A 13,635-nucleotide genomic window follows, 5' to 3' on the forward strand; every position below is an offset into this window, starting at 1 on the left:
TGAAAGAAGACAACTATATTCCATAATCCAAAAAGATCAAATAAATACAAGACATGGAGGGGCTTTGTCACGTGAAAATTCACAACGTTAACCATAGACCAACTTTTATATTTCAACGCTCAGTGATGATAACTATGTACATTGCAATATGAGAACTACCATTTGTTTGTTAACCTTCCCTTTCTTTGGCGTGGATGCCATATTAACAAGGTTAGCTTACTGAACCAAGTTTTAGGTAAGTCATGGACCATGGTCATGCTATCACTGTACAAAATAAGTCGAAGTAAGCTCCTTTCTGCTTATAAAAGGGCGAGAAGGTATCCAGAGAACAGATACGATGAGCTTCTGCGCTTTAATCACTCCCAACCCATTAGCATCTTCGTCACTCCTTCGACAATCTTATTCCGAGCAGTAGACAATTCGCAATCATCATCGAGAAGGACTCTGTATACTTCCCATTCTGTATCACCGATCACATGCCTTCCAATCTCAGCCTGAAAGTTACAAACGCTCGCTTTAGTTCATAGATTTCCATTATTTTGTATGTAATGCCTTTATGGAAATTAGTATATGGAACTTAAAAGAAATTTGAAGTAATTGTTGGTTCACAAAACTATTTCATTTGGGATAACATTTGGCTGTAGGAAAGGTATGATACTTTGCCAAAATTTTGAAAAGTTTCAGACTATTAACTTCAGAAGATGTGTCGTTGACTAATAATATGCAATCCATAAGGCTCCGTTTGGCAAAGGGTTAATGAAGAGGGATTAAGGAGAAGGATTAACATAGTTAGCACATTCGATAATCCGAAGGACTAAATTATTAACCCGTTATATAAGTTTTATTTTAGTCATTGTGATCAGTTTTAGTGTTTGGGAATAACAATGATTTTGACTATTTTCTTTATAATTAGAAGAGTTAACTCTTAATCCTTCTAAATAGGAGTATTAGTAAACCCCTCATTTTGAGGGGTTACCTCATTTTAATCCCTCTAAAGGGGTTAGCTTAACCCTTCTATATTTTTTATGTTTGGCAAATTATGGAGGGTTAACTCACTTTAACCCTTGTATAGATTTTTTATGTTTGGCGGGTTAAGAAGAGGTTAAGTCTCCTTAACCCCTCACTTAACCCTTTGCCAAACGGTACCTAAGTGAAAAAAAGGAAATAGGCTACAGAAAAAGAATATCCTTGAGATTGAAACTTGTTCATCAATATAAGTTGCCAACTAAATATTAATGAACAAGCATCAATTTTTACAGGCTCCAGACTCTATTCAGATTACCCCGAGCTATTTTTGGCCCCACCTCGCCCCCCTGTTAAATCTTTCTGCTTACCCATGAACTATTTTCAGCCCAACCTTATCCTCTGAATAACCCCTATGCTCTCATAAATTCATTTAAGATACCTACGAAGTAATAAATGGCAGGAGACAACAAGGTACTGAAATGACAATTTTAATACTTTCTATGGTCTGAAGCCATATTTCCAGTAAGGAATTCATGATTTGAATAAGTTATAGCTAAACTACTCAATGTTAAGGAATTCATAGTCCTTAAGAAAATTTAAATTCCTAAATGCGTGATAATTTCCAGTGCTTTGGAGAAAATTGTGCAGTCTTACCAGAAAGACGCGCGTGTGAAGCATTTTTAGGGCAAGGGTGATATCATAAAAAACAAGAGGCCTGCCTTTGCCAGATAACTCAACAGGATTTGCAACCAAAAGCTCAGTATCTGGTCCTCTATTCACAACGGTAACACGTAGTGGACTGAACAACTCCATTCTCAAACGATCACACAATTCCTTCTGTTTACTTGGGTCGACAATCTTCTTTCCATCCGTTTGAACTATAAACAAGTCAATCTCACAATTCCCTTTATAGGATGCATAGAATCGCCCATAAGAGATCTAAGTAGAGTACAAAATCACCACAAAAAAAAAGACATGGTTAAGAAACCAATTACCACAACAATGAGAGGGGTCTCTATAGAAGGAGAGGGTGACAAGTGGCATTTGAAAGTAGACACCATCAGTGCAGTCACTATCGTCCATCAGTGCAAATGTTATTGATATGTATATCAAGATTCGTGATATGTCAGGTGTCACCCTCTCCTTTCTCCCTATTATCATATTCTATAGAGGGTCCTGTACATGATTTTTCTCCCCAAACAATTTATGAATATATCATCACAATTTTACTATGTTTACCTGGATTTTGTAATCTTTGAGAGTTCTCATTATGTCATAGAGGAGGCCCTTGTGATCTCGACAAAGGACTTGAACGAGAGTGTGAGAGGGACTTAGAGAATTATCTACTGTGACTGAAGGAGTTGTTGATGAGGGATGATGTGCTCCTGTGGGTGATTCTATGGAAAGATCTAAATTGAACATCTCTTCGGTTGTTTCTGGGGGAAGAAGAGGTGAAGCCTGAAGACATGAAGCTATTTCTTCACTTGCTAGTTCGATATCACAACTTGTCATGGAGTCACCAAGAACAGATCTCAATTGTTCGCATGTTTCGTCTTTCCTCTTCTTTGTATGTAGTAGTTCCCTAGTAGCATGGAAATATAAGCTTTTAAAACATAAGAATGATGAAATGGGTAGAGTTTGCAAGGGAAGAACTTATTGTGTTCATTAGCAAGCAAAATAAACTTATATTTTATCAAATATGTAAAGTATTCGAGCATTCGTCTAGGTAATAAAACACAAGAGACCACCCTACTCCTACAGAAGGTGGCAAATGAATTTCATTGCAACTTATGACAGTTTCAAGACAAGGAATCTCCAAAAGAAGCTTTAATCAGCAAAATGCATCACCTAAGGAGACAATATATGGAGAAGTTATTATGGTTAAATAAAAAAATCATAATCAAAATCTCTTCTTTTTTATACGTTTAAAATATTATACATGTAGAATATCCTAAGCCACAATTAGGAATATATGTATGAAACTGCCTGGTTGTGTTAAAAATGGACAAATTTTCAAAACCAAATTCTTTCCACATTTAATCCCAAAAAAAGACCCCTTTCAACAATATTTTCAAAAACCGACCTGGTTTCAGCCTTGGCGCTGAAACCAGGTCGGTTTTTGAAAAAAAAAAACTTCTGAAGCTTCACGGGAGTTGAACTCCCGTGAAGTTTAGCAAAGCTGCTAAATTTTACGGGGGTTCAACTCCCGTGAAGTTTCATAGTTCAAATTTTTTTTTACTATGAAACTTCACGGGAGTTGAACTCCCGTGAAGTTTAGCAGCTTTGCTAAACTTCACGGGAGTTCAACTCCCGTGAAGTTTTAGACTCCTTTACACAAAAACCGACCTGGTCTCAGCGTCAAGGCTGAAACCAGGTTGGTTTTTGCAAATAACTTCAAAATGGGTTTTTTTTAAGGATTAAATGTGGAAAGAGGTTGGTTTTGAAAATTTGTCCCGTTAAAAATAGGCATCAGGTACTTATATACGTAGCACATCTCATCATAGGGCCCAATGTAACGCAATATAATTCTGACTTAAGCATAGAGACAATGAAATCTTCAATTAAGATTTGAAGGTATACAGTGTTACTTTAACAAGGACAGGAATAGAATTGTAGAAGATAATGCGTGATATTAATCGGCTACATGCAAAGTAGCTCGGGCTATTATAGTTTAGCTCCTTATGTAAATGTAGCTAAAAGAAACAAAAGTCTGAAACCAAAACATACCACCCTTCCCTCTAGTCTAAGCATCAAAGAAAAATGACTATTAAATAAGTAACACATGGAAGGTGAATGCTGCACATCAAAGTTGACTACAGAGTTTCGGAGGCACTTGACCAATTGACTATCTGTTCTCATGTCCAACAAGATTTTTGACAGAGCTTTGTAGGCACATAACCATACTTGTACTTATCCTTTTTATTCTAATGAATTCCTTGTTTAATTTTATTTTCGATATTTTCGAATTAGCCAACATTTTGCGAGGTCATAAAATGAAACGCACCGTAAGTCATAAATTGTGACTGGAGTTTTCTGTGGGTATATGAAAGTTGTGCAAAATGTTATGATACAAAGAGGACAAGAATAAGCAAGGGAGAAAAGAGGAGGATAAAAGTTGAACCTGGTGTCGGTGATGAAGAAGAGGTCCATAACTCTCCCATCTGGTGTAGTTGATACCTTCACTCTTCTGATTGTGAGCTCCAGCTCACATAATACTTGCGTCACATCTGCCATCACAAACAAATATCCCAAAAAAACTTCAAATACCTAAAAAAACTGACTTTTCCCATAAATAAAATATCAAGATGATCCTGTCTACTAGACAACTACTAGTCCAAAGGATGTCCAGCTTTGGTTCTGTACAAAACATAAGTATACTGGTTGTAGTAGACGAAGTTCGCTCTTTTTTTTTTTTTGGTCTTTTCAAACAAAGAAAAACAATAGTCCCCAATTTGTTCTTTCCCCCCTTTCAAACCATTAAAACTAAAAAAAAATCTAAAAGTTGAATCCTAGGAAATGAATCGACTACATGCATTCTCAAAAGAATAAATCAGAGTAAACCCAGCTAATATACAGGACGTATTGGATATCTTTCTAGCCCCCAAGTTTTCTTTATTTATTTTTATAAGAAAGAACACCATACAAACAAAAACAAAACCCAGAACTTCAATCCTAAGGCCGGACAAAATCAGAACAAACCCATGTTACTTTAAATTTTTTTTAAAAAAAAAGCTCAAACCCATAAAAAAAATTAACTTGATTAATAACAATCATATCAAACAAACACAAAAACAACAGAATAATTAGCAAAAAAAAAAAAAAATCCAAAACTAAAACTAAACAAGAAAATAGTTTACCATGCAAGAGTCCCATCCTGTCATAACAACAAAACTTGAGCAAGAAAACCTTAGGCTGCTGCTCCCTCAACAGCATCTCCTCTTGCTGCTGCCTATAATAGTAATTGTACAGTCCCGACGCCGACGTGGCAGCCGGGCAAGCTCCAAGAAGCCTCTTCTTCAGTAAGCTCCACCTTATTGCCTTCCCTCCTCTGCTCGCAACCCAAAACACCAAGTAGCACCATTTCCCGTCCGTGCTCACATCTTCCTCTTGCAAAAAAAAGACCCCATTTAGTCCTCATGTTGCAATAACGTGAAAGTAGTAAGGAGCTTTCTGATAAATTGTAACACTAAGACTTGGGAGGGTGTTTTATTGGTTACTCGGGATTTCCTAAAATAGCAATTGTGGCCTCCAGCGCTAAATTGGTCGTCTAGCCGAAGACGAGCACGCCATGTGGTTCATGTTTTGTTGTCGAAAGGTTTAAGGGTGCTTATGCGACAATCAAAACAATTTGAGGGGCTTATGTCTAAATTGATCATTACAACCCGTAAAAAGAGAGGAGGGTCGTTGGGAAATCCGCCCAGCCGGAGAATAGTTGCAGAAATGCTCTCCTCGCTAGCACGCACCATTATGTCCTCATGATGCAATATTTTTAAATATATATATAAGAAATCTGAGGGCCTAATTTAAACGGTTTACGACTGGAGGGCCTTACGGAAAATCTGGCTGCCTCTTATTATCCAGAGAATCCTCCCCAAAAAGGAGGGGGGAGAAAATGCATCCATTTCTGCGAAACCCGTCCCGTCTGGACTAATAAAGCAGGGGTATTTAGGAAAACAAAAGGACAGGAAATGCAAAGTATTGTTTAGGGAGGGGGTAAAGTGGGGAAAAAAAAACCCGCACCTCCGCGGACGACGCTGAGGCCAAAGAAGAGTATAATACGGCAGAGGTCGCAGCCGAGGCCGGTTTTATCGGGACAGTTGACGGTGACCACCGTAGGATCACCGGGGGTCTCCGGAGCCCTGATAAGCACAAAATCATCACAGGGTATGCCCATGATTTCCTACTTTCTCTCTCTAGAGAAGAGGAATCCCCGAGAGATGGGAAGGGAGAGTATCTGCGTACGAGAGAGAGTGGGGGGAGAGATCTCGAGGTTTTGGTTTTTTGTGGGGGGGGCTTCAATCCTTTTGAGGAGTCTTATTGGATAACTATTTGGTGGGTGGGGGGCTCTTTCGCTAAAACAGCATTAATAATTTTTGGTTTATTTTTATTGGGTTTTTTAAGGTAATAGTCCCTCGTATCATCTGTATTTGTATCAAGCGCCTACTAAATCGTGTTTTTTTATCTCCCAAAATGTGATTATTTAAAAAATTTCAGAAAATAAATTTAATTAACTTAATATAGTGAGAACAACTACTTTTTATATCGATGGAGGCGATTTGGGTCGCTTGAGAATAAAAGAAAAGAGGAGAGAAAGAGATGTCGATATTCTAACGATGCTAAGATTAACTATTCTAAAATCTTTAATGAAATTGATTGAGGATAATTTATTTGTTTCTAAAAAAGTTAATTAGTTTAACATGTACTCCTAGTTCTATTGTCTTAAAAAGTCAAAATGGGTGGTGAAGTTGAGGGATCGATGACTATAATTTTGGAGGTAGGTAGGAATTATTATGATTTGAATAATGTAAATATCCCTAACTTATAGGGTTTATTTGCAAATATTTATAAGGGGTAGTCTTTATTAATAGGGTGTTTCTAGGGGCGTCCAGGGTCACCCGTTAATATGAATAAAATATATTATTTTTAGTCTATTTCTAAAGAGTAGTAATTAATTGCTAATATGATTATTTTTAGTCTATTTCTAAAGAGTAGTAATTAATTGCTAATATGATTGCTTAAATACCATAAATGCCATTATTCTGTATTCATTCTCAATGTTCCCAATACGGTTAAACTTTCAATTAGAAATTATATTTTGTGAACTTAAACAAAACAAAATATAAATTACATTATTAACATTTCATTTTGTCAAACATCACTGACCCCCAACCTTTATTATTTGAATATAATTGTAGGGTGTCTCATTGGCATTTAAGATACCCTACAATTATATTTCTCATTTTTTTTCTTTTTCCCCCCTTGAAAATCTCTGCCTGATGTATATATTGTCCAAGAGGTAAGCCACACTTTCTTTCTTTTCTACATGATTTTTTTTTGTTCTTACTTCAATTAGGTTTTTTATAATAAAGACAAGCTTTGTGATTTATGGCTTAAAATGCTTTGAAAAGAACAATTTTTCACTTTAGCCCTTTTTGAATTTTTTATTATTAAAATCGACCCTTTTTTCTTTTATTTACCAAAACCGACCCGATTTCTTGATTAGCGGCTTAATCACATTCCTAATTAGTCGGGGTTGCCAACCCCGACTATTTAGGAGTGTCTTAAACCCTAATTAGAAGCCTTAAACCCTAAAAATTAATATCCTAAATAGTCGGGGTTGGCAACCCCGACTAATTAGGAATGTGATTAAGCCGCTAATCAAGAAATCGGGTCGGTTTTGGTAAATAAAAGAGATCCGCGGCTGCGACGTAACGATCTCGGCAGCGAGATCGTTGGCTCCCACTGTGGTCGCCAGATTGTTCGCGGGAAAAATTGTTGCTTTCTTCATTAATGATTCCATTGTACACTCTTGTAATAGTCTATCGATTACAAAGATCTGGTCTTTTTATAAGATCCGGTTACAACGTAAATAAAATTGAAAAGAAATGAAAATTACAACTTTGTTTCCTTGTTTGTCGAACGAATCGCGAGCTCCTGTTTTGCGGTCGCTCGCTTTGTGGGTTCTTTGCCTGCGCCGGGGTTGTTTGCCGTGGACCACCGCGCGATCTAGATCCGGTCGGATCTACGCAGTACAACGGGTATTATTTCACCAAGGAAATAATAGCCGGGGAGGATTGTTTCACCAAGGAAACAATCGTCCAAGTCTCGGGATCTAAGACCAAGCTTAGATCCGGAGTGTAGCAACGTAGATCTGAGATCCGATCCTCACGAACACCTGTCTTATTTGACGTTGATGATCGCCGAGCACCCGATCTGGATGAGCAAGTCCTTGATGTCCCAAAGTTGAGATCTTTTTTAGATCCGAGTCTCCAATCCTGCAGGGCTTCGCCTCCTCCAAAATCCAACCTTCTCAAATGAACAAGGGGGTGACCTTTGGTAAATAAAAGAAAAAAGGGTCGATTTTAATAATAAAAAATTTAAATAGGGCTAAAGTGAAAAATTATTCCTTTGAAAATTATCACTTGAAAGCTAATTTTGATTATGTTCGTCAGATGCAATTGTCAACTTTGAAAATTATGGTATTATGTCATTTAAATGGTGGTAATGAAATACAAAATGGTGGCATTTATGGCATTTAAACATCATATTAGCAATTAGTGCCTAATATTTGAGAATAGGACAACTATGGTACATATCTTTTTTAATTAAAATATTGTAATAAGAATGTAGTAGATTTTTTACATTAAAATCTAGCACCAAAGTGAAAATTGTTATTGAAATCTGGTTAACTAAGGGCCTATTTGTCTGCACGTAAGTAATTATGAAGTAGCTGAAATAGAGAAAATAGATACTATTTTTGCTACTTCTGAACAAAAAACATGTTTATTTCTCAAAAAACTTACTTCTAATACTTTTTTAAACGCTGATGTGACGTCTACATGTCATCCACACTTTCTAAATATTTTTTCCTCCCCTCAAGGCTAGGAAGTAACCTAGAAGTAAGTGAAACATGTATTAATTAGGAATCCAGACACATTTGTCTCCTTCCAGCGGCATCGGCGTCCAACCTTCAGGCAGCGGCGTCCAGCGGAATCCAGGCATCCAGCAGCGAGATCGGCGAGATCCGGCACCCAGCGGCGAGATCCGGCAGGCAGTAAATAACATTGTATTACATTTGTTATCTGATAAATTAGAATAAATTAATCATTCCGATTGCGACAATTAATCATTTCGATTGCTACTAGTTAGGAAAGCTTCATTGTCGCAAGTGACCAAAAGGGCATCCTGTATTACAATATAACATAACAATTAGCATGCCCTCCCCCCAAGATTCAGTGGTTCTCCCCTCAGTCCTGTCCCTCTCTCGCCCCCCTCCTTTGGCGCCGCAGAAGGTGTTTGTCCGCTGCCCTCTCAAGGGACTTGACGGATGTACGGCAGGGGGTTCTGAGGGTAGAGGGCTCACCCCTGTGTATTTGGTTATTCACTTACGCAAACAACATCTCAATTCGGAGTCTAAGGTCGAGGAATGCAAGGGGCTGTTACGCCGTGACATTACCATTTTCAACTCATTTGAGGCCACACTACGAGCTATGGGGCAATGGATGTGTGGTACGTGCTTGAGGATTCATGCTCTAAGTAAACATTGTAAGCATGACAGGGGAGTGTCTGTCCCACCGCCTTCAGAGGATGGCGAGGGAAATGTGGGGTGCACCATTGTGGATATCCCTCGGCCTAGTGCCCCTCCTATCCTCGAGTCTGTATCACATATCCCTTCTTTGGGTCCACAACATTGCAAGCTCGACAGCGGTACAGTTGAAAGAGGGTTTAACTGGTTCGAACGGTTAAAAGTGTTCCCCCATCTTGTAGGTTGGCGTTCTCGGCTGCCCTCAAAGCCTCGCTCTCCGGGGTGTCTTCCAACCCACAATCTTGTGACGCTTGGGTACGGCTTTTGATCTTGCCATGTTGCACTTTAAGGGTTATTAAAACCCATGATCGCAAGAGTTCGAGGTCAGGAAACAGAAAGGCTCTTCAGCAACGGCATATCTTGGATGCATTGTCCATCTGGGGTGAGGTTGGAGGCCCCCATAAACTCCTTGACACCATGTTTAGAGAGCTCCCTTCTCCCCTCTCTGTCCGGAAAGACGACCCAGGTGCTTGCCCAACGGCTATCAATGTCAAACAGTGTTTGAGGAAGATATCAGACGGGCACTATTCAGCGGCCGTGAAGGTCCTCACGTCCTCGGGAGTTGCACCTGACACTCCGCAGACACGTCAGTCCCTTGAGGACAAGCACCCTTCGGCGCCTTCACCGGTGTTGCCTGCTTTGGGGTATGACCAAGAGCCGCTCTCTGTGGATTGCGGGGAGGTTCTCCATTGCTTGCGATCCTTCCCTAAGGGAACCTCTTGCGGCCGTGATGGCCTTCGAGCCCAACATTTGTTAGATGCTCTATGTGGTCCGGAGTCCACTATGCTAAAGACCTTCTCGCGTCTCTCACTCCAGTGGTTAATTTGTGGTTGCAAGGGCGTTGTCCGGCATCATTGGCGGAGTTTATTGCTAGTGCTCCTCTCACTCCGTTGTTGAAGGGTGATGGGGGCATAAGGCCGATTGCGGTAGGTGCCATTTGGAGGCGCCTCGTCTCTAAAGTGGCCATGAAGAAGGTGGGGAAGGACATGGCGAGTTATTTGGGCGATTTTCAGTTTGGGGTAGGAGTCTCAGGAGGGGCGGAAGCAGTTTTGCATGCGGTTAATAAGTACGTTGGTGTCCATCATGCGGATGACTCGCTCTCCATGCTTTTGGTCGACTTCCGCAATGCATTCAATTTGGTGGACAAGAGTAGCATGTTACGGGAAGTGCACCTTAAGTGTTCAGCGATCTCTCCTTAGGTGGAATTTCTTTATGTGCAGCCCGCTAGACTGTACTTGGGGGCGGATTTTATCTGGTCTGCTCGGGGGATTCAACATGGGGATCCATTAGGGCCTCTGTTGTTCGCCCTCACGCTTCACCCGTTGATTCTACGAGTGCAGGAAGAGTGCAACTCTTCAAGCTTGGTACTTGGACGATGGGTCATTAGTCGGGGATACTTTGGAGATTGCTAAGGCATATAAGGTGATCGAGACTGAAGGCCCAAAGCTCGGGTTGGACCTCAATGTCACCAAAACTGAATTATTCTGGCCCTCCCAGGATCCTAGGAGTTTGCTGGAGGGGCTTTTTCCCTTGGATATCAGTCGGCCTCGCGATGGGGTGAGGCTTTTAGGTGGAGCGGTTAGCATGGAGGAGGAGTTTGTTGGTGGGTTAGCAGCCAAAAGGGTGGCTAAGGCGACTCAGAACATCCATCTTGATGTTTCCACATCTTCTTATTTAAAAAATCTACAATGAGAGAAGTTTATTGAGAATAGGTTAAAGCGGAGATTACATCCATCCTGAAGTTTATCGAGCTCCAAGACCACATTTTGAGAGGTTGTGGCGAGGTCTCTTTAGGCGAGCACTTTATTTCCGCCCGGGCCTTTCTTCAGGCTAAGCTACCGGAGGTTGACCTTCTTCAAATCACCACTAAAGGGTCTGTCCCCCCAAAACCAATGCATTACTTGGCAGACACCTTTTTTGGTGGTATTTGTAGAGATCTAGCGACGGAGTTTGATCTATCAGAGAGGCAGGTGGCTATTTTTGGGTGCCTGCGGGCAAAACACGCCCAGGATTTCTTATTGGCCACGCCTATTGAGGGATTGGGGCAACGTATGACACCGGGGGAGTACCAGGCCATTCTCAGGTACAGGTTGTTTGTTCCTTTGTTCGTGGAGGGGACTATGTGCCCAGTTTGTCGTAGGGCGTAGATGGATGCTTTTGGAGAGCATGCCATCCACTGTCAGAAGCAGCCAGGGTTCAAGTACAGGCACGACTTAGTCAGAGATGTCTTGTATGATATCCTCCGAAGAGCAGGGATCCCATCAAAGAAGGAAGCGCCGGTCAACTTCCTCACCCCTCCTGGAGAGGCTAGATCTACTTTAAGGCCGGCAGACGTCCTTGTCTACAGTTGGAGCGGGGGGAAGCACGCTTGTGTTGATCTCACGGGGGTGTCTCCATTGGTGGGGTTTGGTAATGGAGTGTTCACTGTTGGGCATGCAGCGGATAGAGCGGCAGAGGCGAAGGTGGGCAAACATGATCAAGCTTGCAAGGACAACCAACACAGTTTCATCCCGTTCGCGTTCGATACGTTTGGTTTCCTTGCAGCTGATGCGGTGGAATTCCTCAGGAGGGTACAAAAATTTATGAACAAGAATGTGGCGACGGCGGGATCAGCTGAGTATGTGTTTCGTAGGCTGGGTTTTGCAATACAGAAAGGATTAGCGGCGCAGCTTGTTGCCCGCTTGTCATCATCACACGTGTAATATATATATATATATATATATATATATATATAAAATTTAATTAGAAAATAAATAATTTTTCTTATTAATATTTCCTTTATTAATTACTTCCTAACAGTTTTTCATTGCTATCCAAACAAAAAATTGAATGAAGAATAAAACTACTATTTTCACTACTTCAAAAAATATGTGAAACAAACAAAAAAATATTACTTTCAGTATTTCCTACTTCATAAATTTAGAAGTTACTTCTTTGATTTATTTCCTACTTTCAATACTTCTTCAAACCAAAAGAGAAAATTTGATAATGTGTTTATCTTATAACAAGTAAGAACAATGTAAGTAGGCACAAATTATTAGAATTTAGCATTGATTGGAATTTCAGCAATTGTGACATGAAAGAATGCATATATGCAAAATTATTTAAGAACACAAAACCACTAAAGAAATAAGCTATTTCTTCCAGGCAAACAACATGCTATCGCTTAAACACGTGATGAAAATCCAAATATTGTACGTAATTAAGCTAGTCAAAATATATACATCTTACGTTATTAATTTATCATACTAAAATCTTCAAACTTTTAAATTCGTAATTCAGCAATTCATATTTTCGAAATTGGAATTGTTCAGGTCTCTCAAAATCGTACAAATTATGCAAGTTTTATTCGTGCAATTTAGGTCTAAAGAGAAATATAAACAAGAGTTGATGAATCAAAAGTAGAGAACGCATTGTACGTTAGCTTAAAGTAAAAGATTTTTCTTGCTAAAACCCCTTGGGCCTTGAAGTAAGTTGGTAACCGTCAAATCTGTGAAAGCTCAATGTAACCAGGATATGTTCAAAGTGGGAGGGAAAATCACCAAATTAATTGTTTTCTTGAAAATTTTCTTTCAGCTGCGAACCAAAGTAACAAAAATTCGTTCAGCCCATGATTTAAGCTTTTAACTCAACCGTCGTGATTTTTTTACAAAATTCACTAAGCCCATCATTTTAAGCAAAAATTTATAGGCTGACACATTCTATACATGTTGTGATCTTTTTATTACTTTTCCCCCCTAGCGAGGATGGGATTTTATGTGCGTACTGTTATTTCATAGCGAAGAGATCGCTTCTTATATTAGTCCTTCAAATCTTTCATTTTGAATTGTTTCAGGAGACTTAACCCCTTCTTAACCTGTCAAACACAACAAATCTATATAAGGGTTAAAGTGAGTTAACCCTTCATAATTTGTCAAACATAAAAAACATAGAAGGGTTAAGTTAACCCCTCTAGAGGGGTTAAAATGAGTTAACCCCTCAAAATGAGGGGTTTACTAATACTCCTATTTAAATGGAATAAGAGTTAACCCTTCTAATTATAAAGAAAATAGTCAAAATCATTGTTATTCCCAAACACTAAAACTGATCATAAGGGCTAAAATAAAACTTATTTAACGGGTTAATAATTTAGTTCTTCGGATTATCAAATAGGCTAAGTACATTAATCATTCTCTTTAACCCCTCTTTATTAACCATTTGCCAAACGGGGCCTAAATATTTTGATATTAGCTTCTCAAATCTTCATATTTTGATATTAGTATCCTAAATCTTTCATGTGTTTTTACATTAATCTCTTTAGTCAATGACGGATTTAGTTTATGTGTTGGGGGTGCAGTTACACCCTTCTAATATTTACAAGTTGC

The 13,635-nt window shown here is 39.4% G+C and overlaps 1 protein-coding gene across 3 annotated transcripts; it reads right to left on the reverse strand.

Moving 5' to 3' along the window:
* On the reverse strand, positions 1-5,991 carry LOC109837275 (ACT domain-containing protein ACR10). 3 transcript variants are annotated; one of them, XM_020405440.1, is made up of 6 exons: positions 5,707-5,991; positions 4,824-5,066; positions 4,088-4,193; positions 2,206-2,548; positions 1,621-1,905; positions 1-494 (listed from the first exon to the last, which is right to left on the reverse strand). In XM_020405440.1, the coding sequence occupies exons 1-6, from the start codon at positions 5,858-5,860 to the stop codon at positions 357-359; spliced, it is 1,269 nt and encodes a 422-aa protein (XP_020261029.1). In that variant the 5' UTR covers positions 5,861-5,991; the 3' UTR covers positions 1-356. The 3 variants fall into 3 exon arrangements, with proteins under 3 accessions (XP_020261029.1, XP_020261030.1, XP_020261031.1); XM_020405441.1 differs by lacking the exon at positions 5,707-5,991 and adding an exon at positions 5,519-5,687; XM_020405442.1 differs by lacking the exon at positions 5,707-5,991 and adding an exon at positions 5,184-5,488.

The sequence above is a fragment of the Asparagus officinalis genome, chromosome 4, assembly GCF_001876935.1.
Source record: "Asparagus officinalis chromosome 4, Aspof.V1, whole genome shotgun sequence".
In the NCBI taxonomy this organism is placed as follows: Eukaryota; Viridiplantae; Streptophyta; class Magnoliopsida; order Asparagales; family Asparagaceae; genus Asparagus; species Asparagus officinalis.